General features: G+C 50.9%; 1 protein-coding gene across 1 annotated transcript in view; it reads right to left on the minus strand.

Moving 5' to 3' along the window:
* The window catches only part of LOC111141563 (SRC proto-oncogene, non-receptor tyrosine kinase), a 50,208-nt gene that overhangs the window by 10,635 nt on the left and 15,774 nt on the right, over window positions 1–23,799 (minus strand). The window contains exons 2-6 of the mRNA XM_022494196.1: window positions 22,178–22,246; window positions 10,290–10,457; window positions 9,174–9,431; window positions 7,504–7,603; window positions 26–124 (exon numbers count right to left, since the gene is read on the minus strand). Coding sequence (XP_022349904.1) covers window positions 26–124; window positions 7,504–7,603; window positions 9,174–9,423 — 449 coding nt within the window. The 5' untranslated portion in view covers window positions 9,424–9,431; window positions 10,290–10,457; window positions 22,178–22,246. The remainder of the gene's footprint in view (window positions 1–25; window positions 125–7,503; window positions 7,604–9,173; window positions 9,432–10,289; window positions 10,458–22,177; window positions 22,247–23,799) is intronic.

The following is a 23,799-nucleotide window of genomic DNA, read 5'->3' on the forward strand; positions in this document are numbered from 1 at the left end:
GCAGGAGTCCAGGTTGCATACTCACTCTTCAGCCTGGATAGAGTCGGAGGGCGCCACATAGTTGCTGGGGATGTAACCCGTCTGTCCCGTGCTGAGCGAGTGGGCCAGCCACCAGTCACCCTCTCTAAGGAGGGGGAAAGGGAAGGAGCAGAGGAGAAGGAGCCATCAGTGGGGGGCCCCAATGCTATAGTCTTCACAGGTGCTGTGCTGGGGGTCCCCAAGGCCCAGTGAGGGACTGGGAGCTGCAGGGCCAGCCTGAGCTCTCCTGCTGCCAGGCCAAGCCTGGGATTCTTTCTCTCCCCAGCCCAGATGCCTCTTGGCCCAAGCTGACTCAGACGGACTTCGTCCAGGACTATGGCAGGACTGACCAAGGTCAGCCTGAGGCCTAAATTCACAGGGGCAGAGTCCTGGGATGGGAAGTAATTTGCTTCCCTTCAGCTAGACCAAGCCGTCTCCAGATGCCAGGAGCTGTCTCGGGAATGAGGGAGGGAGCTCCCTGTCTCTGGGAAGCAAGCAAGTTGTAACAGGAGAGTTGATTCCTGCCTAAGACAGATATCAAGTCAGATCTTCAAAGCCTCCCCAAGCCCTGAGATTTGGAAGCAGATGAGACCTGGGTGGAGGTAGGGGATGGCCCTTTGGGGGATTGGTGACAATCCAGGCGCTAACCCCATCAACTAGAACAATGCTTGCCTTTTGTCACAAACCACTGGCCATCCCTAAGGGGCTCCTCGGCTAAAAGCTACAGGCCTCCCCCTGCAGCCTACCTGTCTACAGGGGAAACTGAGGCCAAAGGGGGTTGGGGCTTGCCCAGAGTCACACAGAGTCATGTCAGAGGGGCTGAGGTGGCAGAGCCCCAATGCCCAGGGCACTTCTACACTAATTGTCCCACGAGGAGGAGATGGGGACAGGGGCAGAGGAGCTCCCCACACGGTCGGGTCCCCTGGGCCTGGGTGGGAGTGGGGAGGGGGCAAAGTACCTTTGCAGCCATCTGAATGTGAACCAGGTCTGGCTGGAGCGGGGGTCCAGAGACACAGAGGAGAGAGGAGAAAGCGAGAGCCCAATAGGAAAGAAGAGGCAGAGATGGGGGTGGTGAGAGAGAGAGGCAGAAAGAGTAAGGAAGAGAGCAGGAGAGCAGACCGGGAACAAGGCGGGGCAGCCACAGAGGCCTCACATCCAAAAGCAACCAAAGGGGACAGGGACGGGTCCAGAGGGAGTGAGTGAGGGGAGGCCAACGGGAAAGGCTGCCAGTGGGGAATAGGGCTCAGCCCCCTTCCATTCCCACCGTGCAGATGGGAAGACAGGCCAGAGAAGCAAAGGCCTCTGCTCAAGGTCACACAGCCAGGCCCAGGATCCTGACTCCCAGGTCAGAAGGAATCTTCCCCTACAGGGTATGGTGGGACCTGAGAGCCTGCGGAGCTTCTTGCTCCAAGGCTGCCGTTGGACTTCACCTTGACCATGACCCTGAGAAGACACATAGCCAATGGGATATGCTCCCCCTTCCTCACTGCCAAGGCCCAGAGGAAGAGGTCCTTGCCCACATTTGCACAGTCTGGACTTGAACCCGGATCCCTGGCTCCTGGTTCTTCTGAGCTGCCTCTGTCATAGTCTTCAGCCCATTATGAAGATTGAGAAGTCGAGGCAAGGAGAAAGCAGGCTAGGAGAGCTCTCCAAAGACCGGTCAGAGTACAGGTGAGCACCCAGTCCTGGGGGCTCAGTGGGGATGGCTCGAGGCTGAATCAGAGGGTTGAGGGTGCCTTCCGGACAGCAAAGGGAGTGTGACCAAGGCCATGAGGAACACTCAGCCGTGTAATTGCTGCACGCACGCTCAGACAGGGGCATGAGCTCACATGGTGGTCTCTGCTGGAGAAGGGAGGCTCTGGAGAGAGGTGGCATTGGAAGCCCAGGACAACCAGCCATCTCCCTGTTGTACAAACACCCGGGGGTGTCCACATCTGTCTGCCCCATGTGATTCTCAAGGCCACCCTGTGAGGAAGGCAGGCCTCAGCCCCTAGATGAGGAAACTGTCTCAGAGATGTCAAGGGACCAGCCCAAAGCCACCCAGCACCCAGGCTGGAGTAACCTAATACTTTCTTTGTGGGGAAACTGGGGCATAGAGTTGGGCAAAGACTTGCCCAAGGCTACAAAGCAAGAACTCAAGTCGCAGGGAATAGCTGAGATCTTCCAGTCAAAGCCTTCATTTCACCAATGAGAAAATAAAGCACAGAGAGGGGCAGGGATTTGCCGAAAGCCACACAGCAAATCAGTGGCAGGGCAAGGGTGAGAACCAGGTCCCCGAGTGCCCACAGCCAGACACACAGCAGGCCCCCTGGGACACCTGCAGCTTCCCCAGGCCACTCAGAAGCTCAGAGACCCTCAGGAGAGCCAGGGGAAGCTAGAAGAGGAGGAGGCAGCAGGAAACTGGGCCAAGGTCTAGGTCAGAGGCTACCAAACGAGACAGATTGACTAAGCCAGAGTCTGCAAACTGGCCAGCCTCTAGGGAGCCTCCATCCATGCACTCAGAGTGGCAGGCCGACAAGGAGCAAGGTGCGCAGAGACCAGCCAAGCAGAATCAAGGGGCGAGGCAAGGAGGGGCAGTCCTGCTGGCATTACCCAGACTTCAACCTCAACCAGCAGACCCTCCAGCTGACATCAGCCCACATGAGTTTGGGGTTTCAAGTCCAGGCTTAGGGTTTTATTTAGTTCACAAGGCAGGGTGAGGTGCAGCACGATCTCACAATGGACCCAAGGTCCAACTCTGACCTGGCCCTAGCGTGAGAGGCGTCTAAGAGCTTGAGCTCCAAGAGTCAGACCGTGCTGGGCACCATCCTGTTCACCCCCTTTAGGCTATGTGACCTTGGCCCTGCCTCCATTTCCTCACCTATAGGATGGAGATACTCAACGCCTCCCTCCAAGGATATAAAATACCAGCAGAGGGCCTGGCACACAGTAAGGGCTCAACGTACATGAGCCGATAGTATCTTGATTTGGCTTTAAAAAGAAAAACAATGAAATCCGTGTCTCTATGGCACCCCTCCCCACTCTCCAAAATGTTTTTAAAAACTGAAGCAGCAAATTTAACTAACTAATTAAATAAATAAATAAAAACCAAACCTGCTCAGTCCCAGTCTCCAATAAAGATTTGCTGTGTGACTTTGGGCAAGGACCCTACCTTCTCTGGGTCTTAATGTCCTCGTCATAAAGAGGGAATAATAGCCGCAGAATCTCCCTTGCAGACAAAGTGTATAAATCCGTCAGCCGCGAGCTGGGCTTCGGGTCAACAAGGATCATTAGTGTGGCCATCATCTAGGCTTCCCTGTGAAATGGAGCTGTGCAGACACAACTTCCTATGTCAGTGGTCTAGGAGGCTCAAGTCCGCCTTGGGTCCCACATGAAGGGCCCCACAGCTTCCCAAATGGGTCCAGTCCCGCAAGGACACCAACCTGAGCCCACACTTGGAAGTAATCTATCAGGCTGAGCAGACTTACTACAGGCAGTGCCTTCCCCGGGGTCCTGGTCCTTATCAGAGGGACTGGAAGAAGGGAAGGAAGGAAGGAAGGAAGGAAATAAAACACATTTCCTGCCATACCCGTCGCCTTCCCACAGGTGGCCGGCAGAAAAGCACTGGATAGGAGTCCTCCAGCTACAGTTTTACCTCCCAGCTGCTGTTCACTAGCTGTGTGACCTCAGACAACCGACCTCACCTCTCTGAGCCTCAGGATCTTCTTTTCAGACCCTAATCCTTCAGCCAGCCAGGCTGGCGTGTAGATCGGGGGTATGGCAGCTTCAGGACCTGGGAAGTTACTCTGGTTTGGGCACTTACATTTAAGTCCCTTGGGTTGTTGGGACTGGTCAGACAAGCACATTGGGGACTGTGGGCAAGCCAGGGTTCCCTGAGGCCCGGGCCCACGGTCAGCGGGGCGGCGGCAGGCTGAGGCCAGGGGAAGCTGAGTGGGGAGGGTGAAAACGTATCCCTTGCCCCAGGGTGGGAAGTGGAACTGGAGTGCCCAGAACAAGGGGGGAGACATCAGTGCCTGCCCGAGGGCTCCCCCAAAGAAGTTGCTGGAGTCTGGGTTGGAGGAAATGTCAGTTTGGGGAACAACCCAGAGTCGGAACCTGAAGGGCCCTGACTCCTAGAGACTCAGACACCAGGGCTGGGCGTCCGGGACAGTCAGATGTCAGACCCCAGTGGGCTTCCTCAGATCCAGGCCACATAGCACGTGGGATTCTGCAACCCAGGGCCATTAGGCGTTAAGATCCAGGGAGCAGGGTCCCTAGGCCGGCTACTGTGAGGACCCAGGCCCAGTAAGCCCTGGCCAAACCCTAATGACAGGCAGACTAGTCCTTAAGCTCTCCTGTCCCCGACAGCCAGTCCAACCACCGGCCAGCCTCAGGAAGTCCCTCACTCAGACTGGGCCGGGGCTGGTGGCGGGAGTGGGAATAAATCATGGGCCCTAGGCAACAATGGGGGAAGGACATGCAGTGTAGTGCCTGGGTGGCTATGAGGCCTGAACACCTCAAATCTGGGTGACTCATCTGTCACTAAGGGCTCCCCATCCCTCCCCTTCCTCTGTTGTCCCAACCCCACCACCACTTGACTTCTCAGGCAAAGGGGTGGCTGAGCACTGGTCCCCCTCTCCAGTCACGGTGCCTCACTGCTATCCAAGGACTTCCCATGGAGAGGACTGAACCACTTGTGGCCCCAGGCCTGGCCCAACACCCTCAGCCCTACTTGGAAAGCAGGAAGAAGGGAGGGAAGGGGCCAAAGGACAGGGGAGGACAGCCCTCTGGCTCTAGTGAAAGAGGCAGAACCAAAGCTTCCAGAGCCTTCCCCCCCACCACACCCTGGTTGCTCAAGCTGTGGCCCCAGCCTGAGGTGCCCTTCCCATCACTGTGGGGAGAGATTCTCCGGAAGCAGACACCCCTGCAGGGCCCTTTCCTCCCCTCCAGGGTCCTTGGGCTGCTAAGGAGCCCCTCCTTCAAGGGCCGTGGGTAGGAGGACCTGCCCGCCCCTCCCAGCTCTGCCACCACCAGCTGTGCGACCTCGAACAAGTCACCTCACCTCCCGGGGCCTCAGTTTCCTCCTGCACAAAAGAAAGCAAATCAGAGTTTCCAGCTCCCAGGGCTGTGGGGTCCCCACGACACCAGGCTGGCACATGGGGCACAGGAAACAGGGGATGAATGCTAGTCGTCATCTTGCTCGACAAGTCCAGGGAGGCAGCCCCCATGGTGCTGAGCAATAGGTGATCTGGGGACCCATGAAGGTGGCAGACCCGAGAGCAGCCGCCCAGGAGCTCCCAGTCTTGGGGAGGCCAATGCAAACCGCTGGAACTGCCAGGGCACCAAGGAGCACCAGGACTCCGACACACAAGGGGCGGAAAGATGGGGAGAGAGCTGCTGCCCAAGTTCCCATCCCGGCTTTGCCACCTGCTAGCTGTGTGACCTTGGTCAAGGGCCTTCACATCTCTGAACCTCAGTTTCCTCACTTGCAAAATGGAGACAGCCCCTCCCCCGTCACCAGAGCCCTGGCAGGATTGCATCGAGAAGTAAATACAAGGACATGGGTAGAAACGCCTGGCACAGCACCTGGCACCTCTTTTCCCTTTTGCCTCACAGAGAAGGCCATCCGGAGCTGGATCTTGAAGGATGAATAGGAGTTTGCCAGGCAGAGACGGGAGAAAGGTGTTTCAGGCAGAGGGAACAGCATGCACAAGAGTCGGGAGGCACGAATGAGCGAGACACACTCGGAGCTGCTGATGTCCAGCCTTGTTAGCCAGGCCTTTGAGGATGCTAAAGGACCAAGTCTACGCTATCCCTAGCACCTTCTGGCCTTTCCACACGCCTAAGGGTACCCCACTCCTCCCAGCCCCACACCTTCCCACAAGCTGCCCTTCTGAGAGGGACTGCGTTCCACCACAGCCACAGACCATCACTGTCCTTCCTTCAAGGACTTGCTTGAACCATCACTGTCCTTCCTTCAAGGACTTGCTTGAACCTTCTAGTCCCTGCAGTCCCCACTACAGTGGGGGACACATAGCGGGGACCATATGCCCGAGCAGGCCCTGGCCCTGCCCTCTGCCTGTCACTGGGTCTGGACCGGAGCTGGGCACCAACCTCCCCGAGCCAGGCTGGCTCTGGGAAGGTCCCTTCTCCCCGCAGACCTCACCGGGCCAGCACTGGACCCTGCGTGCAGCTGGCCCTCAGCGCAGGCCAACTCGGCAGGATGGAGAGTGGGCAGGCTAGCAGGAAGGTGGATGGGGAGGAGGCATGATGCAGTGAGTGACAGGGGGACGGCAGGACCCTCCCCAGCCTCAGCCCACGGTCAAGGTCAGGATCTGGTCGCACTGGCTGGGGGGAGGGCCTCAGCTGGGGAAGCTGGAGGGGGGCAGCCCGGGCAGCCCGGATCCGCAGGCAGGGACATGCAGTGGAGACACACGCAGACAGCAGCACCCCCACCCCCGACCAGCGAAGCCCCCCAACCCCAGCCCGCCACCTATGAAATGTGTACACACCTGACATCCACCTTCCTCCTAAGGGCCAGCGAGAGAGAAGCAGAGAGAGGGAGAAGCTGAGAGGGGGCTGGAGGGAGCAAGCAGAAGCCAGGAATTGGGGGGGGCCAATGGGATGTGGGGGTACACAAGGCCCTGCCAAGGGCAGGAATGCAGCAGGTGCTGAGCTCTGCCCCCTAAACTGGCAGTGTCTGCAGGAACGACCCCGCCTCACTGTGCTGCTCCCCACCCCTCCCCACTGGACACATGGCCCAGAGCCTGCACCCCCCAAGACAGGCATTGCACCCCACCCCCCGTACGCTCCTGACAGGGAAAGGAGAGAGGAAAGGGGAGAGGACTGACCCCCACCCTGTGGCTAGAGCCTTACCCATGCCTCACGAGTTCCCTCACCACTGCCTCTGCTCCCCTGCCCACAGGGGCCCCAGGGCCGACCTGGCCCTAGGATGTTCCACCCCAAGGCTGGAGTCTCTGGAGGTGAACCGGACGTCCACACCCCATCCCACCGTCTCATCCCGATGCCCAGTTATAAGCCCCTCACGCTGAGCGCCCAGTATGCAGGCCCTGCCCCCTCCCAATCTGGGCCCCACCCCCTACAGCTAGAGACTCCGCTCAACCAGCCTGTCCAGGCCCTCCAACACCAGGTCCCTAAATAGGGCACCACTGAGGGCACAGCCTCCAGCTTGAGGCTCTGTTTTCTGCAGTCCTGGGTCCTGGGCCCCATCCTGCCCTGACTGTATGCCCCTCTTTGAGTCTGGGACACTGTGCTGTATTGAGTTCCTGAGCCTGGATCCCTTGCCCTGGGAGCCCTGACCGCCACCACCGGTCTCATCTCCCATCAGGCCAGGATGGTTCCCTGGACCTCGGCCAGCCCTGACACTAGCCAGGCCCACTGCCCATCACACTGCCCCTGGCTCTGGGATGCTCAGAAGTGGCTCCGGCCCAAGACTAGGTCCAGGGGATAGAGTCCCAAGGGAAGGTGGGGAAGGGGGTCACTTACGTGTTGTTGACAATCTGGAGCCGCTCCCCTTTCTTGAAGGACAAGTCGGTCTCTGTCCGAGACTCATAGTCATAGAGGGCCACAAAGGTGGTCACTCCACCTGCAGTGATGGGTGGGATGTGTCAGAACGGCCTGAGAGGGCTGGACAGGAGGGTCTCCCACAACCACCACAGCCCAGCCCAGAGGCGCAGTCACTCTTCCAGGGGTTGGGCCTGCAGCGTGTCCGCCTGTGTATATGTGTCTGGGCACCCCCGTGGGGGCACACAGGATGCGTGTGCATCTCTTCACACGTGAATGTCCCCAGTGGGCTCTAGGTTGATCCTGAGTGTCGGCTTCAGGGGAGTGCCCAGCTTCCCCGCGGTCTCCGCAGCCCCCAATCACAGGCCCCTTTGTGTTGTTCCCAGAGCTTGGCACACAGTAGGTGCTCAAGAAACAACCATGGGCAAATGAATGAACCAGTGAATAAAGGAGTCTGCCCCTGGCTGGGTTATTCTGTTTCTCCGTGTGACTGGGTGCCTCAATGTATCTGGGGGAGATCTTGGCTCCAGGTACTATCCCCTCCAAGAGCCCGTCTCTGTCCCCCATTTTAGCCACAACCTTCACCCCACACACCTCCCCCCAAACCCCTCCCTGCCCTTTTGGCTCCTTCCCAGCAGCCCCACCTTCGAACACCCTACACATTTTCCAAGCCTTGCTCTGTTTTTCTCCCCCATGATCTATATACTGCCGTGTCCCCAGCATGCAGAAGGGACACCACGAAGGAATGGATGTGCTTGTGGGTCTGTCTATCTCACTCAGGGATGTGTCTGTGTCTCAGGCATCCGTGAGTGACCCTGTGTCTGTGCATGTGTGTGTTCTCACTGCAAGTGTATTCATTGGGAACCTCTAGGTGTCGGGGATGGTGTGGCTAGCTGAGCCTGTGTCTGAACCCTGTGTGCGTCTCGATCTGGGAGTTGGGGTTATTGTGCATGTGTGTTTGTATTGTCTTATGTCTGCATAGTTGTGTGTCTGCGCCCAGCCGAGTGTCCCGAAGTGGGTCTCTAGCTACACGGTGTGTCTGTGAGTATCTCTGACGGTGTCTCCAGCTCAGCTTGTTTAAGTGTCTGCATAGGAATCTTAGGAGTTGCTGACTGTGTTTGGCTCTTTGCGCATCTCTGGGACCGCATCGTCATCTTTAAGCATCCCTTGCTTGGGGCTGCCATACCCCTGAAGCGCCAGCAGAGGGCGCAGAGGTGCATCACCGAGTTGGGCCGCCCCTGCCACCCCCACCAGGGACCAGAGAACTCCTACCTAGGCTTCCCTGTCCCCTCTGCCACCCAAGGCCTCCTCACCTGACCCATCTCTGGGCTGACAAAAGCAAAAAGCAAAGCCTCAGACCCAGTCCCCACGCTGCCCTGGGCAAACAGCCCCCTGAACCTCTGGGCCTCAGTTCCCCCACTAAAGTCCCATATCTCTAGACCCCTTTATACTCTACTGCAGATTCGCCCTCAAAGGCAATGGATATGCACCACACTTTCCAGTTTCTAAAGCCCTTCCCCACCCACAACCTCCAGGAAACCCCCAACAGTCCCCAAACCCAAGAAACCCACAGACTCTTCCCCTTCAGCGAGAGAAGCAGCAGCCCGGAGAGGCCCCGCCCACAGGCGCCCACACTCCCAAGGCCCACTGACCAGCCAGCGGCCCCGCCCTCTGCGGGGAGGTGACTGTGTCTGAGGAGTTGAAGCCCCCGAACAGCTTGGGCTCAGCAGCTGCGGAGGGGAAGGCCGTACTGGGGCCTCGGTGGCCATCGGCGGAGGCTGGCTTGCTGGGTGTCTGTGAGGTGGGGAAGGCGCCCCCGCCGCCACCATGGGTGTTCTCAGTGGGCTCCAGGCTGCGGCGCCGTTGGCTGGCATCCTTGGGCTTGCTCTTGTTGCTGCCCATGGTCCTGGCTGGAGAGGAGAAAGCACGTTGGGGTGAAGAACTGCTGGGCCTGGGCCCTTTAGACAGTCTCCACTCCCCTACCCATTCTACAGATGAGGACACTGAGGCCCAAAGAAGGGTACTGGCTTTTTTGGGTAAGTTAGACTTTCAGAGCCTCAGTTTCTTAATCTGTAAAGTGGAGATAGTGATGGAACCCATAAATGGCTTCCTTGGTACAGGGCCAAGCACAGAAGAAATGACTCATAATCAGAAGCCCTAACCTCCCCCACCTCCCCCTGACTCAGTTTCTGTCCGTCATGGGCCGGGATAGTATCTGAGTCATGTCTATCTCCCATGCACACAACACATGGGAGAGGGCTCACTGAGGATTTGCCGAGCAAACACACGACTGACTGAAATGGTTTCACGCCAGGGTGAAAGGTGCTAAAAGCTGCAACCAAGGCAGGGATACAGCTGGAAGCTGGAAGAAGGAAAGATGTCTGGGGGCTCACCCCAGCCATGGGGCCTTTGCACATGCTGTTCCCTCTGCCTGAATGCTGTTCCCTGACCACTTCACCAGAATAACTCATGCCTCCTTCAGTTCTCAGCTCAAAAGTCACCTCCTTGGAAAGTGTTCCCCAAATCCTTTCTGGCCTAAGTCCCCCTGACTTTTGTACCTCTCCTTGATAACACATGGCTCAGAAAAAAGCAAACTGAAAACTCTTCAGTGGTGCCCACTGCCGTGCCACCCCCTTTTGCCTCCTACCTCCCAATCCATATATCCTGGTTGGCCCCATTCCCAGTGAGCCTGGCCAGGATCTTCCCAACCATCAAGATCACCCCTCCCTCCTCCCTCATCTTGCAGCTCTGATGCATCATCACCTCACCTGGTGGAAGGCAGCGGCTGTCCCAGAGAACCTGGGAAGCAGCCTGAGGTCTCAGCACGAACACCAGGTGTGGAATCAGGGGTCTTGGACTAGAGGCCCTGCTCCACTTCTCCCTGTTATGTGACCCTAAGCAACACACTTCCCCTCTTTGGGCCTCAACGTTTTCATCTGCAAAACAAGGATAAAGCAGACTTCTCAGGGCTGTTGTGCGGATACGATTAGAAAGAGAAATCTCCATGGCTCTGACTCTTGGGTCACACTTTATCAGGCTCTGACTCCAAAAGTTCCAATGCTAAGAACTTCTCAGACCTTCTCTTCCTTCATCCCTTTGGGAGGGATGTTAAGCCTGTTATGAGCATGAGCAAGGCAGGGTATGACATGGTGGTTAAGGGTGGGCTCTGGGGCCAGACTCCCCAAACTCAGATCCCACCTTTACCCCTAATTGGCTGTGTGACCTCAGGCAAATGACTTAACCTCTCTGTGCCCTATTTCTTCATCTGGAAATGATGGGGTCATCTGGGTCCCTCATAAGTGATTGAGACAAGTCACCCTACCACATCAGCTATGACTGCTACTGTGTAGTTCTGGACATACTGGCAAGGTGGGTTTGGAATATTCTCCAGGAAATGCTGGAGGCCCTGGAATGAGTCCAGAATTTCCTCTGGGAAACCGTGGGTGGGGAAAAGTACTCTTTTTTTTTTTTTTTAAAGATTTTATTTATTTATTTGACAGACAGAGATCACAAGTAGGCAGAGAGGTAGGCAGAGAAGCAGGCAGAGACAGAGGAAGAGAAGCAGGCTCCCTGCTGAGCAGAGCTCAATCCCAGAACCCTGGGATCATGACCTGAGTTGAAGACAGAGGATTTAACCCTCTGCAACCCTGAGTTGAAGGCAGAGGATTTAACCCACTGAGCCACCCAGATGCCCCAGGAAAGTGCTCATGACTGGTTGAGGCCTTAGGCAAGATCACTGGCCCTGAGCACCAAGCCCAGGTCTGCAAGATCTCCTCCCTACAGGAACCTTAGCCAGTTCCTGCACCCTCCGGGCCTCACGCTGCCAGGCTTCACAATGTGGGCACAGCTAGCCTGCTCCCTGGGGACCATCCAGCTCTGAGAATGTGGGGCTGGAGAGGCCAGGAGGAGACCTCCTCAACAGCCCCAGGGATCACCAGGGCCTCCTGAGGGACCAGGAAATAGGCCTGGGGACAAAGACCAATTTCTATGGCAACCCAATCCACTGGGGTCATATGAATACTCATATAGCCCATGTCCCGTGGGTCCTACTGACCCAGTTTCCCGCGGCCCCAGGCTTGATGAAAGCTGGGCCCCAACCACGGCATCCCCTACCCAATGGCTCCCTGGTACAGCATTCACAGCCCTGACTGTGCAGCAGGTGATATGTCAGTTAACAGAGGGACACAAAGATGAACTGGCCAGGCCTTGTGTCCAAGGACACATGCGCTAGCAGAACACTTGTTTGTGGGACTCTCAGAGGAAATAAAAAGTATATTTTTTAGTTATAATTTTTAAAAGTTTTTAAGTGATAGAACTCTCTAGGAGCCTCAACTTTCTTTAGAATGAACTAAATTATGAAGGGTGAGCCCCCTGTCACTGGAGGTAATCAAGGAAAGGAGACAGAGTCATTGGTTGGTGTGTGGCAAAAGAGGGAGAGCCAGGCCTGGACCTTGGGAACCGCCCCCTACCCAGCACCTAGAAAATGCATGTTCCCTCTTGGGTGGGGTTGAGGGAAAAAAAGACAGCTCTTGGTCCCAAACTCTTATACTGACCAATACCACTCCCAGTAGGGCACTCAGAAAAAGTATGAGAGAGCTTTTAAGACCCAGGAAAGGTGGCCTGGTCTCTGGTTGCAATGTTTTTCAGTTTGTGGGGTTTCTGTTCTGTTTGTTTTTGGTCTTTGTGGTTAAATCTGATTATCTAAGTAACACATGTTTATGGAGAGGCAGGCATGTGGTGGTTAAAAGCTAAGTACCAGAGTGTTTGAATCCTGGCCCTGCCACCCCAGCATGGGACCCTGTGCCTCAGTTTCCTCCTTTGTCAGTCGGGGAGAACAGCAGTGCGCATGTCACAGGGCTGTTGGGAGAACCAGCGAGGAAGGCATATGGAACACGTTCAGGACAGAGCGGCATGTTGCTGGCCCTGCCCCGGAAGACAAGCAGCTGGGCATCATGGGATCGTATGATGGTAAACAAAACAGGGCTCCATCTAGTGCCCTTGCCCACATTCCCTGGAGGCAGGCCTGGGTCATACCCACCTCCACCTCCCCGGGGGCCAGGACAGACCTAGCATCTACTAATCGTTCTGGAAATATCTGCAGACCAGACAAAAGACGAAATGAGCACAGACACGATTTGCCTCCTGTTTTGTTCCTACGACACCACACTGTGGACACCAAGTATCACTCCTGGATATTCAAAAACTCCCAGGGCCTGGCCTGGGCGAGGCCTTGCTCCAAGCAGTCTACAAATCCTCATTCGTCCAATTCTCATGATAACCTAGAAGGTAGATACTAGCGGCGTTCTTGTTTTACCCATGAGCAGACTAAGGCACAGGGAGGTTGAAGAACTTGTGTGAGGTCATCCCTCGAGGGTGAAAGGGAACAGGGAACCACCCTGGGCAGGCAGGAATCAGGGGCTGCTCATGGGGTCTGCTAGGGGGACCTGTGGGCCTACCTCGCCCTCAGGACATCTCTCACGTGGAACTGCCAGATGCCCTTGGCGGATGGAGCGTGGGAGAACAGCCCAGCCTATTCTCCTGGAAAAAGCCAGAAGTTTCCAGCTTTGACAAAGCAGAGTGTTCTCAAGGAAGGAAAAGCATATTTAGGGTGGCGTCTAGTCCCTGCAGGGCTGCTGCTGTGCTGTGTGACCTTGGGAGAGACCACCCTCCCAGAGGCAGGACCCTGTCTCCTAGCCTTTTGGTTCTGGGGCCCAAACTCCAAGTCACCATGAGTTGCCCATTGGAGAGGAACCAATCCCCACATCTCTTCCGCCACTCGCACACTCTGAGGTACAGATAGACCCTTGGGGGGTCCGGGGGAAGTGGTGAGGCCTCCACGCTGGGGCGCCTGAGGTTCCCAGAGGAAGGAGGCCCCTTTCCTCCGGGGAGCCACTCCTAACCTCAGGCTCCCGACCGCAGTCCCCAGACTGAGGGCCCGTGCATGAGAAGCACCAGGAAGCCGGCCAACAGCACTTCCCCCTCACCGCCCCAGCCCTTCACGCTCCAGGGGTCCCCGACTGACTTGGCGTCTCCCCATAAGGCTGTAGCCCTAGCCCCACAGCCTGTGTCACCGTCTCCGTGCTGGTTCTCCCAAGTCCCCAAGTCTTCCTCAAACATCTCCCTCCCCCACCCCCACATTGGTCCCCTGGGTGGGGCACCTGTCTTCCAGGGCCTGGACACTGGAGTCCGGCCAGCAGGTGCACCCACCTTCCTGCAGCCAGGGGCATCTCTGTAAACCACATGGACAACGGGGGCCTCCTCTGCTTGGTGTGCTCCATGGAAAACCGGAAATGACCTATGTGCTCGTGAGAGGGGGGCCGGGTGAGCAAATGACGCCTGTGCACCGCGGGGACAGTCGCACAGCTAACCAGCCGGAGCCAGAGCACAGCGCTGCCAGAGAGAGAAATCGGCCAGTGCAGAATGTCCTCTGGGCCTCTCGGGACTTTTTCCTCAACTGGAAAAGGGACAACAACAATCCCTACGTCCCGGCGTCAGAGGACTAAACGAGCTGGCGTTTACCATGGGCTTGGTGCCATGCTGGCGTGGAGTAGGCCTGAGTTACTGTGGTTCTAGAAAGGAAGCTGGCACGTGCGTGTGTATGTGTGTTTGTGAGAGCATGTGCGTCTACTGTCCGAGGTGCAGAGAAAGTTCTGGAAGGATTCCAAATGCTTCACAGTATTTCATCCAAAAGGTGTGGGACAGAGAAAGGAAAATGCCTTTTTTACTTTATATCATATCATGGGACATTTAGAATTGACATTGTCAAGAATTGTTTTTTAATCAGACACACACACACACACTGAAGAGCTTCCCATGACTCCCCTCTGGACGAGGCCCAAACTGCTCTCCAGGGTCCACCAGGCCCTGCACAGTTGGTGCTGTTGTGCTCTCCTGTGGCCCCTCCGCTGGGGGGCACCACATTCTCCCTTACCTCCTGACCTGCCCATGCCCCCTCCCCAGGCACACAGACCCTCACAACATCCAGAAGAGTGTGGGCGATAAACTGCTGTTCGCTCCCAGCACACCGCCCCTTCTTCCCCTACGCTGAAGAGCGTCACCTCCACTTCTTCTAAGGGCAGAGGAAGGCCGGGGGATTAGGACTTGAGAGGGAGGAATCCAGTCAGGCCTGGGTTCAAATTCTGCCTCCACTGCTTACTAGCAAAATCTTGGGCAAGTCACTTTGCATCTCAGCTTCCTTATCTTTAAAATGGGGATGATAGTACACCTAACATCAGAGACTCAAACGGGAGAGGCCATGTGCCAGGCACAGAACAAGTGCTCAAGAAACAGCTCACAGTGCTGTTTGCTGTCACTAATAACCTGGCAGGGAATAAGAGGAGATAGGCATTAGGTGTCAAGGCGTTGAATGCCAAGCATAGAGCTGAGAACTTTACGTGAGTGTCCTGACAGCACAAGGAAGTAGGGACTGTAACTGTGCCCACTTAACAGATGGAACCATGGTTCAGAGAAGCCAAACCTTTCCTGAGGCCACACAGCAAGTGAGTGTACCAGGGCTGGGACACTCGAGGTCTAGGAGAGTGGCATCAGAAGGCACCTCTGGGGAACACCCCCCACCATGCAGACAGCCCCCACTGCCAGGTGCACCCACCACTCCACCAGCTCCGCCTCCCCTACACAGAAGCAACACAGGGCTCAGAGGCCAACCTCTGACATCACTGACCATAACTCTGGACCTTCCAGGAAAACAGAAGCATCATAAAACTCCAGGCTTGGAGCTAGAATGCCAGGTTCAAGTCCAGCTTGCCAATTTCTAGCCAGGCAGCCCAAAGGGGCCTCAGTCTACCCCTTCTCAAAAATGGGAATCAGTGTAATTGTTCCCACATAACTAGTCTTATTATAAGAAAACATAGAGGTGGGGCACCTGGGTGGTTCAGTGGGTTAAAGCCTCTGCCTTTGGCTCAGGTCATGATCCCAGGGTCCTGGGATCAAGCCCCGCAACAGGCTCTCTGCTCAGCAGGGAGCCTGCTTCCCCCACTCTCTCTGCCTGCCTCTCTGCCTTGTGATCTCTTTCTCTGTCAAATAAATTTTTAAAATCTTAAAAAGAAAACATAGAGATAATACTTATAGAGGGCCTAGCAGATAGGAAGTGCTCCATAAATATTAGCTACCATCATCATTACTGTGCAAGACCTTTTTTAGATCCTTGCTCTTTTTTTTTTTTTAAGGTTTTATTTACATATTTATTTTAGAGAGAGAACGTGCATGTGAGCGAGGGGAGGAGCAGAGGGAGAGGGACAAGCAGACTCCACACTGAGCACAGAGCCCCAGATGCGGCTCAATCTTACAAACCTGAGATCAGGACCTGGGCCAAAATTAAGAGTCGGACGCTCAAGTGACTGAGCCACCCAGGCGCCCCAGATCCTTGCTCTTTTGTAATCACTCTTACAATGAGGCAAAGGCTTCCCAGATTCCTACTACGTGCCAAGCTCTGTGCACAGCCGTGGAGGGACTATCTGTTGAGGTTCATTAGGAGCCCAGGCCTAAAAAAGCCACTTCACAGGGAAAAAGTCCAAGAAAGACAAGCATGCCCACTAGTTAACCTTGCTCTGAGATCCTTGCCAATCCAATGAGCTAAGAATAAGAAATGGAAGTAATAAGACAAAATTAGAAAAGAGAAGACAAGGATCATCATTTGCAGATGTTATCAGCGCAGACCTGGGAAAGCCAAGAGAATCCGCTGCAAAACTATGAAGCAAAGAGCAAATTAAGTAAAGTGGAAGGAAATTAAAAGTTAACACCCCCAAATCAACAATGTATCTATACACCAGCAGCAATCAGAAAATAAAAGCAAGGTAGTCTTGATTTTAGCTCAGGTCATGATCTCAGGGTTATGAAATCAAGCCCACATCAGGTTCTGCGCTCAGCGCGGAGTCTGCTCTGCTTGAGGATTCTCCACACTGCCCCCCACCATCTCCCACTGCCCCTCTCCCACTTCACATTCGTGCACTCACTCTCTCTCAAATAAATTAACAAATAAAATCTCTTTTAAAAAAGAAAAGAAAATCAAAGAAAGCTTAGCATTATGAAAATATCGATTCGTCCTAAATTCATCTCACAGTTGAATGTGATCCCAATAAAAACCCCAACAGGATTTTTTTTTTAATCTAAGTATATCAGTTTTAAAGTTACAACTAAAAGTAAATGTATATGAGTAGCCAGAAAAATCCTAAAAACAGTAATGGCGGGGAAACAGCCCGACCAGGTAGTGAAAATTACTGTAATTAAAACTGCGTCAGGGCATCTGGGTGGCTCAGTCGTTAAGTATCTACCTTCAGCTCAGGTCATGATCTCAGGGTTCTGGGATGGAGCCCCACATTGGGCTCCCTGCTCAGTGGGAAGCCTGCTTCTCCCTCTCCCACGCCCCGGCTTGTGTTCCCTCTCTCGCCATCTCTCTCTCTCTCTGTCAAATAAATAAATAAAATTAAAAAAAAAAAAAAAAAGCTCTGTCATATCAGCACAGAAACAGGAAAATCAATGCAACAGAATAGAGGAGGGTCCAAAAATTGCCCAAAACATACAGGAATTTAACACATAACGAAAGTGACATTTCATGCTGGTGCAAAAAAATGGTAGATTATTTTTAAGATCGAGCTGAGATCAATGACCTGCCATGGGAAATAAAGTTGGGTTTTAAACCTACTCCATATCCCTATAAATTCCAGATCAATCAGATTTAAAACACACAAAAATAAAACCAAAAAGCTTAGAAAGGGGAGCAGAGAATAAATTTTCTAATCTCAAAATCAGGAAAACATTTCTTAACACAGGACAAAACCTAAAAATCGTTCTTAAAATGATATATCTATCTACCTAAAAATCTAAAATGTCTGCAGGGCTCAATAAATATAAACAAATTCAAAAGGCAAGAAACAAACTAAGAAAAATATTTGTAACTCATAGGAGAGACAAGGGTTATCCCCTTTATATATAATGAACTCTCACAAAATAAGAAAAATAATAATAGTCTATAGCAAACGAAATGGCTCTTCAACATATGACAAGACACTCACCTCACTTATAAGATTATGCAAATTAAAAGTACACAATTTCCCAAACCACAGCAGAATACACATTCTTCTCAAGGGCAAATGGCACATGGAACATTCTCTGGGACAGACCATATTCTAAGTCATTAAGCCTCAATAAATTCAAAAGGGGTGAAATCATAAAAAGTATGTTTCCAACCACAATATGATGAATTAAGAAATCAATAACAGAAATTACAAATATGTAAAAACTAACACACTCCTCAATAACCAATGAATCAAAGAAATCATCAAAACAATAGAAAATGCTTTGAGGTGAATGAAGATGAAGACACAACATATCAAAATGTATGGGATGTAGTAAAAGTAGAACCTAAAGCTTAACTTATAGCTATAAATGCCTATATTAAAAAAGAAGAAAGAAAAAATAAATAAATGAAAAAGAGGAAAGATTGCAAACCAATAACCTAACCTTCCACCTTCACACAATAGCAAAAGAAAAGCAAATTAACCCTAAAGCAAGTAAAAGGAGGGAAACAAAGATTAGGGCAGAAATTAAAGGCACAATTTGCGACGACATGGATGGAACTAGAGGGTATTATGCTTAGCGAAATAAGTCAATCGAAGAAAGACAACTATCATGTGATCTCCCTGATATGAGGAAGTGGTGATGCAACATGGGGGGTTTGGGGCGTAGGAAAAGAATAAACAAAACAAGATGGAATCGGGAGGGAGACAAACCATAAGAGACTCTTAATCTCACAAAACAAACTGAGGGTTGCCGAGGGCAGGGGGGCGGGCCTAGGGAGAGGGTGGTGGGGTTATGGACATTGGGGAGGGTATGTGCTATGGTGAGTGTTGTGAAGTGTGTAAACCTGGCGATTCACAGACCTGTACCCCTGGGACTAATAATACAGTATATGTTTATAAAAAAACAAAAAAAATTATTAAAAAAAAAAGAAAACAAAAAAAAAAGAAATTAAGGGCATAGAAAATAAAAAAACAACAGGGAAAATCAACAAAATTAAAGGTTGGTTCTTTAAAAAGATCGACAAAATTGACAAACCTTTAGCTTCACTGAACAAGAAAATCAGAGAGAAGACTCAAATTACCAAAATCAGGAACGAAAGAGAGAACAATACTATAAACCTTATGGAAATAAAGAAAGTTATAAGGGCATGCTATAACTACTCCAACAAATAAGATAATTCAGATGAAAGGGACAAACTCCTAAAAAAACACAAACTACCAAAAGTAAGAAGAAATAGGAAATCTGAATAAAGCTAAAACAAGTAAAAAGATTGAATGAGTAATTTTAAAACATCTTACAAATAAAGACCCAGGCCCAGATGGCTTCACTGGTGAATTCTACCAAACATTTAAAGAAGAATTAATATACCAAGTCTTTACTAGGAACAGCACCCTAATACCAAAACCAGACAAAGACATCATTTAAAAAAAAAAAAAAAAAAAAAGGGAGACAACTACAGACTGCTATCTCTTATGAATATAAGATATAAGTCTTTTAACAAAATACTAGAAAACTGGATTCATCAATACATAAAAAGAATTATACATCATGACCAGAATACAATGTTGGTTTAAATTCCTAAAAACTAATTAATGTAATATACCATACCAAATAGAATAAAGGACAAAAAAAAACACAATAATCTCAATAGATGCAGAAAAGGTATTTAATAAAATCCAACACTCTTTCATGATAAAAACACTCAACAAATTCCCTGGAATTTCCTGAATCTGATTAAGGGCTTCTGCGAAAAAATCTCTCTAATATCATACTTAAAGGTGAATCACTGAATGCCTTCCCCCTAAGATCAGGAATAACATAAGGATATCCAGTCCTACAACTTCTCTTTATCACTGTACTATAGGTTCCAGGCAGGGCAATAGAGAAGAAGATGAAATAAAAGGCAACCAGATTAGAAAGGAAGAAGTAAAGCTATCTCTGTTTGCAGAAGACATGATCTTGTATACAGAAATTCCTAAGGATTCCTATAAAAAATTATCAGAATAAACAAGTTCAGCAAGGTTGCAAGGCATAAGATCAATATATAACAAATAAATTATATTTCTAAACACTAGCAATGAATAATCCAAAAATAAATTAAGAGAACAATCTACAATATCAAAGGAACACTTAGGAATAAGAGTAACCAAAGAAGTACAAAATTTACACTCTAAAAAACTTCAAAAACTGTTGAAAGAAATTAAAGAAAATCTAAATAAGTGGAAAGACATCCCATGTTCATGGACTAGAAGACTAAACACAGCTACAGTGGCAATATTCCCCCAAATTCATCTACAGACTCAACATAATCCCTATCAAAATCCCAGCTATCTTCTTGGCAAAAATTGACAAACTGATCCTAAAATTCATATGGAAGGTCAAGGGACCCAGAATAGCAAAAACAATCTTGAAAAAGAGAAACAAAGCTTGAGAGCACATTCCTCTCAATTTCAAAACTTGGGGAAAAGCTCCAGTAATCAAGACAACATGGGGACACCAGGCTGACTGAGATGGCAGAGCACACAACTCTTGATCTCTCATGGTGTGTTAGGGCCCCACGTTGGGGGTAGAGATTACAATCAATCAGTCAATCAATCAATCAATAACACCATGGTACTAGCATGAAGACAGATGTATAAATCCATGGGAGAGAATTGAGGGACAGAAATAAACCCTCACATTTATAGGCAATTGAGTTTTGGCAAGAGTGCCGACATACACAACAGAGAAAATACAGTCTTTTTCAACAAATGGTTCAGGAAACACAGGATATGCACATGCAAAATGTGGAAGCTGGATACCTTCCTCAAGCCTTACACCAAAAATTAACTCAAAATGGATCATGAACCTAAATACGCAAAGTAAAGCTGAAAAAAAATCTTATAAGAAAATTTATGTATACGTTTCATGGCCTTGGTTTCCTAGATATGATACCCCGAGCATTAGCAACAAAAGAAAAAATGGATAAACTGGATGCCACCAAAATTAAAAACCTTTGCGTCCAAAGGACACCATCAAGGAGGTAAAAAGAATTCACAGAATGGGAGAAAATACTTGCAAATCTTATCTGTGACAAGGGATCTATACCTAGGATATATAAAGAACACTTACAACTCAACAACAAAAAGACACGACGTAATTTTAAAAAATGGGCAAAGGATTTGAATAGACATTTCTCCAAAGGGGAACTACAAATGGGCAATAACTGTATAAAAGATGTTCAACGTTATTAGTCATAAAAGAGATGCAAATCAAAACCACAATGAGCTACCCCTTCACACCCACTAGGAAGGCTATAATTAAAAAGATAACTGGAAGTTGTTGAAAACGTGGCTGATAGGAACGTACAGTGGCGTTGCTGCTTTGGAAAACAGCCTGGTATTTCCTCAAAAGATTAAATATAGAGTTACCATTATGATTCAGAAGGTCTGCTCTAGGTATGCACCCAAGAGAAAAGAAAACCTTCACATAAAAACCTGTACGCAAATATTTATAACATCATTATTCGTAATAGTCAAAAAATGGAAACCACCATATGTACAGCAGCTGACAAATGGACAAATAAAATGTGGCCACTATATCCAGCCAATGGAATATTATTTGGCAAGAAAAAGGAATGAGGTACTGATAACATGCTATGACACAGACGAACCTTGAAAACATGATGCTAAGTGAAAGAAGCTAGACACAAAAGACCATATTTATAGTAAAGGTCCAGAATCAGCAAATCTATAGAAACAGAAAGATAGGTTGTTGCCTGGAGCTAGAGGAGGAACATCTGAGGGGGAGTGGGGAGTGACTAATGGAAACACAGCTTCCTTCTGAGGTGATGAAAATGTTCTAAAATTGATTGTGGTGATAGTTACACAACTCTGTGAGTATACCAAAAACCATTAAATAGTACATTTTAAATGGTTGAATTGTTTGATATGTGAATTGTATCTCAGTAAAGCTGTGATATTTAAAAACAAAACACTACAGCAGAGGGCCACTGTTCAACTATTAGATTGGCAAAGACCCCAAAATTCTACAGCAACCTGCCTGGTGAGAGGGAGGAGACACCAGGGGGTGGGGGTGGGCATCGACACAACCCACCGGAAGGACCATCTAACAATAGCCATCAAAATTATGACTGCATACACCCTCTCACCCCGCATTTTGGGATCAATCCTTAAGGAATCGTCCCACATGGGTACTAAGTGTATAACTTAGGGTCTCCATCACTGAACTGTCTATAAGCAGAGACTGGAAACAACCCAAGTATTCTTCACACATTAAATAAAGCATGGTCTCCATCTACACAACGAAGACTAAGCAACCATGAAAAAGAAAGCAGCACCCAACAATCCCCAACGTACGCTGTCAAGAAAAAAGTTATACCACAGGCTACGTGTGTGTATGTGTGTGTTACACGTTTATTCATGCCTCTCCATCTCCCTGGAAGGACACACCAGAACCCCTCCCAATGGTTGTCTCTGGCAAGGAGACCTGGGTCCAAGAAAGGCTTTTCCCTGTCTTCCTTTGTACTTTGAATTTTTTTTTTTTTTTAACTCTGTGTGTGTGTGTGTGTGTGTGTGTATGCTTTTTCTTTTCCTTTTAGGAAAAAACACAGGCTTACCTGGTCTCGAATCCTGGTGCACTCTCTCTCATAGCTGGCAAAGTCCCCTCGCTTCTCTGAGCTTGTGTTCTGCAAAGAGAGGGATAATCGTATCAGCCTTCAAGGTTGTTGTGGAGGGGCAAATAAGACAGCCTGTGCACAGGGCTCTCTGCTGTGCCTGTTTATTATTTATTGTTTATTAATAGGTCACCCTCTACACCAAGGTGGATGGTACCAGGTGGCAGCAGGGGGCCTTGGACCACACGTGCAGAGCATTGGCCATCCTCTCGGACTGGGAGAAGCCGGGAAAGGCTTGCTGGGAGAGGCAGCATTTGAGAAGGACTTCAAGAATGAGAAGGAGTTCCACAAGCAGAGATGACTGGGGACAATGCTCCTGGCAAAGGGAGCCATGCACTCAAAGACCTGGAGATAGGAAAGCCCTGGGTATTCACTCAATTGTGCTTTTGTTGGTTCCTTCCACTAAGCTTAGCTGAGCATCTGCTAGACGCCAACCACTGTGGTGGGAAAGACAGGCAAAAGCGAAGGGGCTAAACCTTCCAAGGGAGGAATTATAGTGATGGGGACAAGGAGGGACTGGGGCAGAACCACACATCCTACTGCTCAAAGAGCAGACCAGGAAAAGAAGGCTCAGAGAGGAACAGGGGTGGCCTAAGATCACATAGCAGGATCTCAACTTCTGAAAAGACCTCCACCCTCTCCCTCACCCCACAGGCCTGGAGAAGAAAATGCCCGTAGGGGGTCCTCCTGATGTGCACCCCTCAGAAGGTGGAGAGATACCATCTAAACGGGGGGGCCCACGAAAAGGAGAGACAGTTGGTTCTCAGATGACAACAATGGCCAGTTGATGAGCAGAGAGACTACTGTGTGTCAGACATCATACTAAGAGTGGCATTTTGAGCATGAAGCCCGATGAGCCCACGGCAGCCCTGTGTGGCCAGCCCTGTTTTGCAGATGAGAAAACTGAGGCATACGGAGGTCATGGTGCTTGCCGAAGGTCACAGAGCCCATAAGACGCAGCAACCACAAGTGGACTTGAATTGTCTGAGCTCTGTGACCTCATGTCTCAAGGACCCACCTCCAAGGGAGCCAACAACAGGATCAGTATCAGTGGTCACAACCCCTCTCAGAAGCACCCAAGCTGGGAGCTCTTCAGCCACTCCAGGAATGTCTCCTGATAACAGCGACCCAAGCAGGGGTGGGGAAGAATGGGCGGTGGAGGTGGTATCAGGAATGTGTTGGGGTGGAGGGGGAGGAGGTGGTGGGGAGGTGAACAGCCCATCAGCAGCCATCAGTCCTGTCTCTAGAGAGAGGGACTAGAAAGACACTATCAGGCACCTACTGGAGCCAGGCGGGCTACCGCATAGAGTAAAGAGGGCCCTCCACCGCGGCCCAGAGGCGGACCCTGGAAAAATTAACCAAAGCCTCCTTCGGTACCATGGAGATGCCCATGGTCACTCCCAGGCAGCTGCAGAGGCAAATGAGCTAACCGATGCAGAGCCCGGAGCGCACAGGCCACGCTTCATAAAAGGGGACGTCACTGTTGGGAACGTGATCACTTCCATTATTGCTTAGTTCCCTGGGTCTCGTTAGGACCCAGCTACGCGGGGGCAATCAGCCCTGTC

Source organism: Enhydra lutris, unplaced genomic scaffold (genome assembly GCF_002288905.1).
Source record: "Enhydra lutris kenyoni isolate GAN:26980312 unplaced genomic scaffold, ASM228890v2 scaffoldscaffold6, whole genome shotgun sequence".
Lineage (NCBI taxonomy): Eukaryota > Metazoa > Chordata > Mammalia > Carnivora > Mustelidae > Enhydra > Enhydra lutris.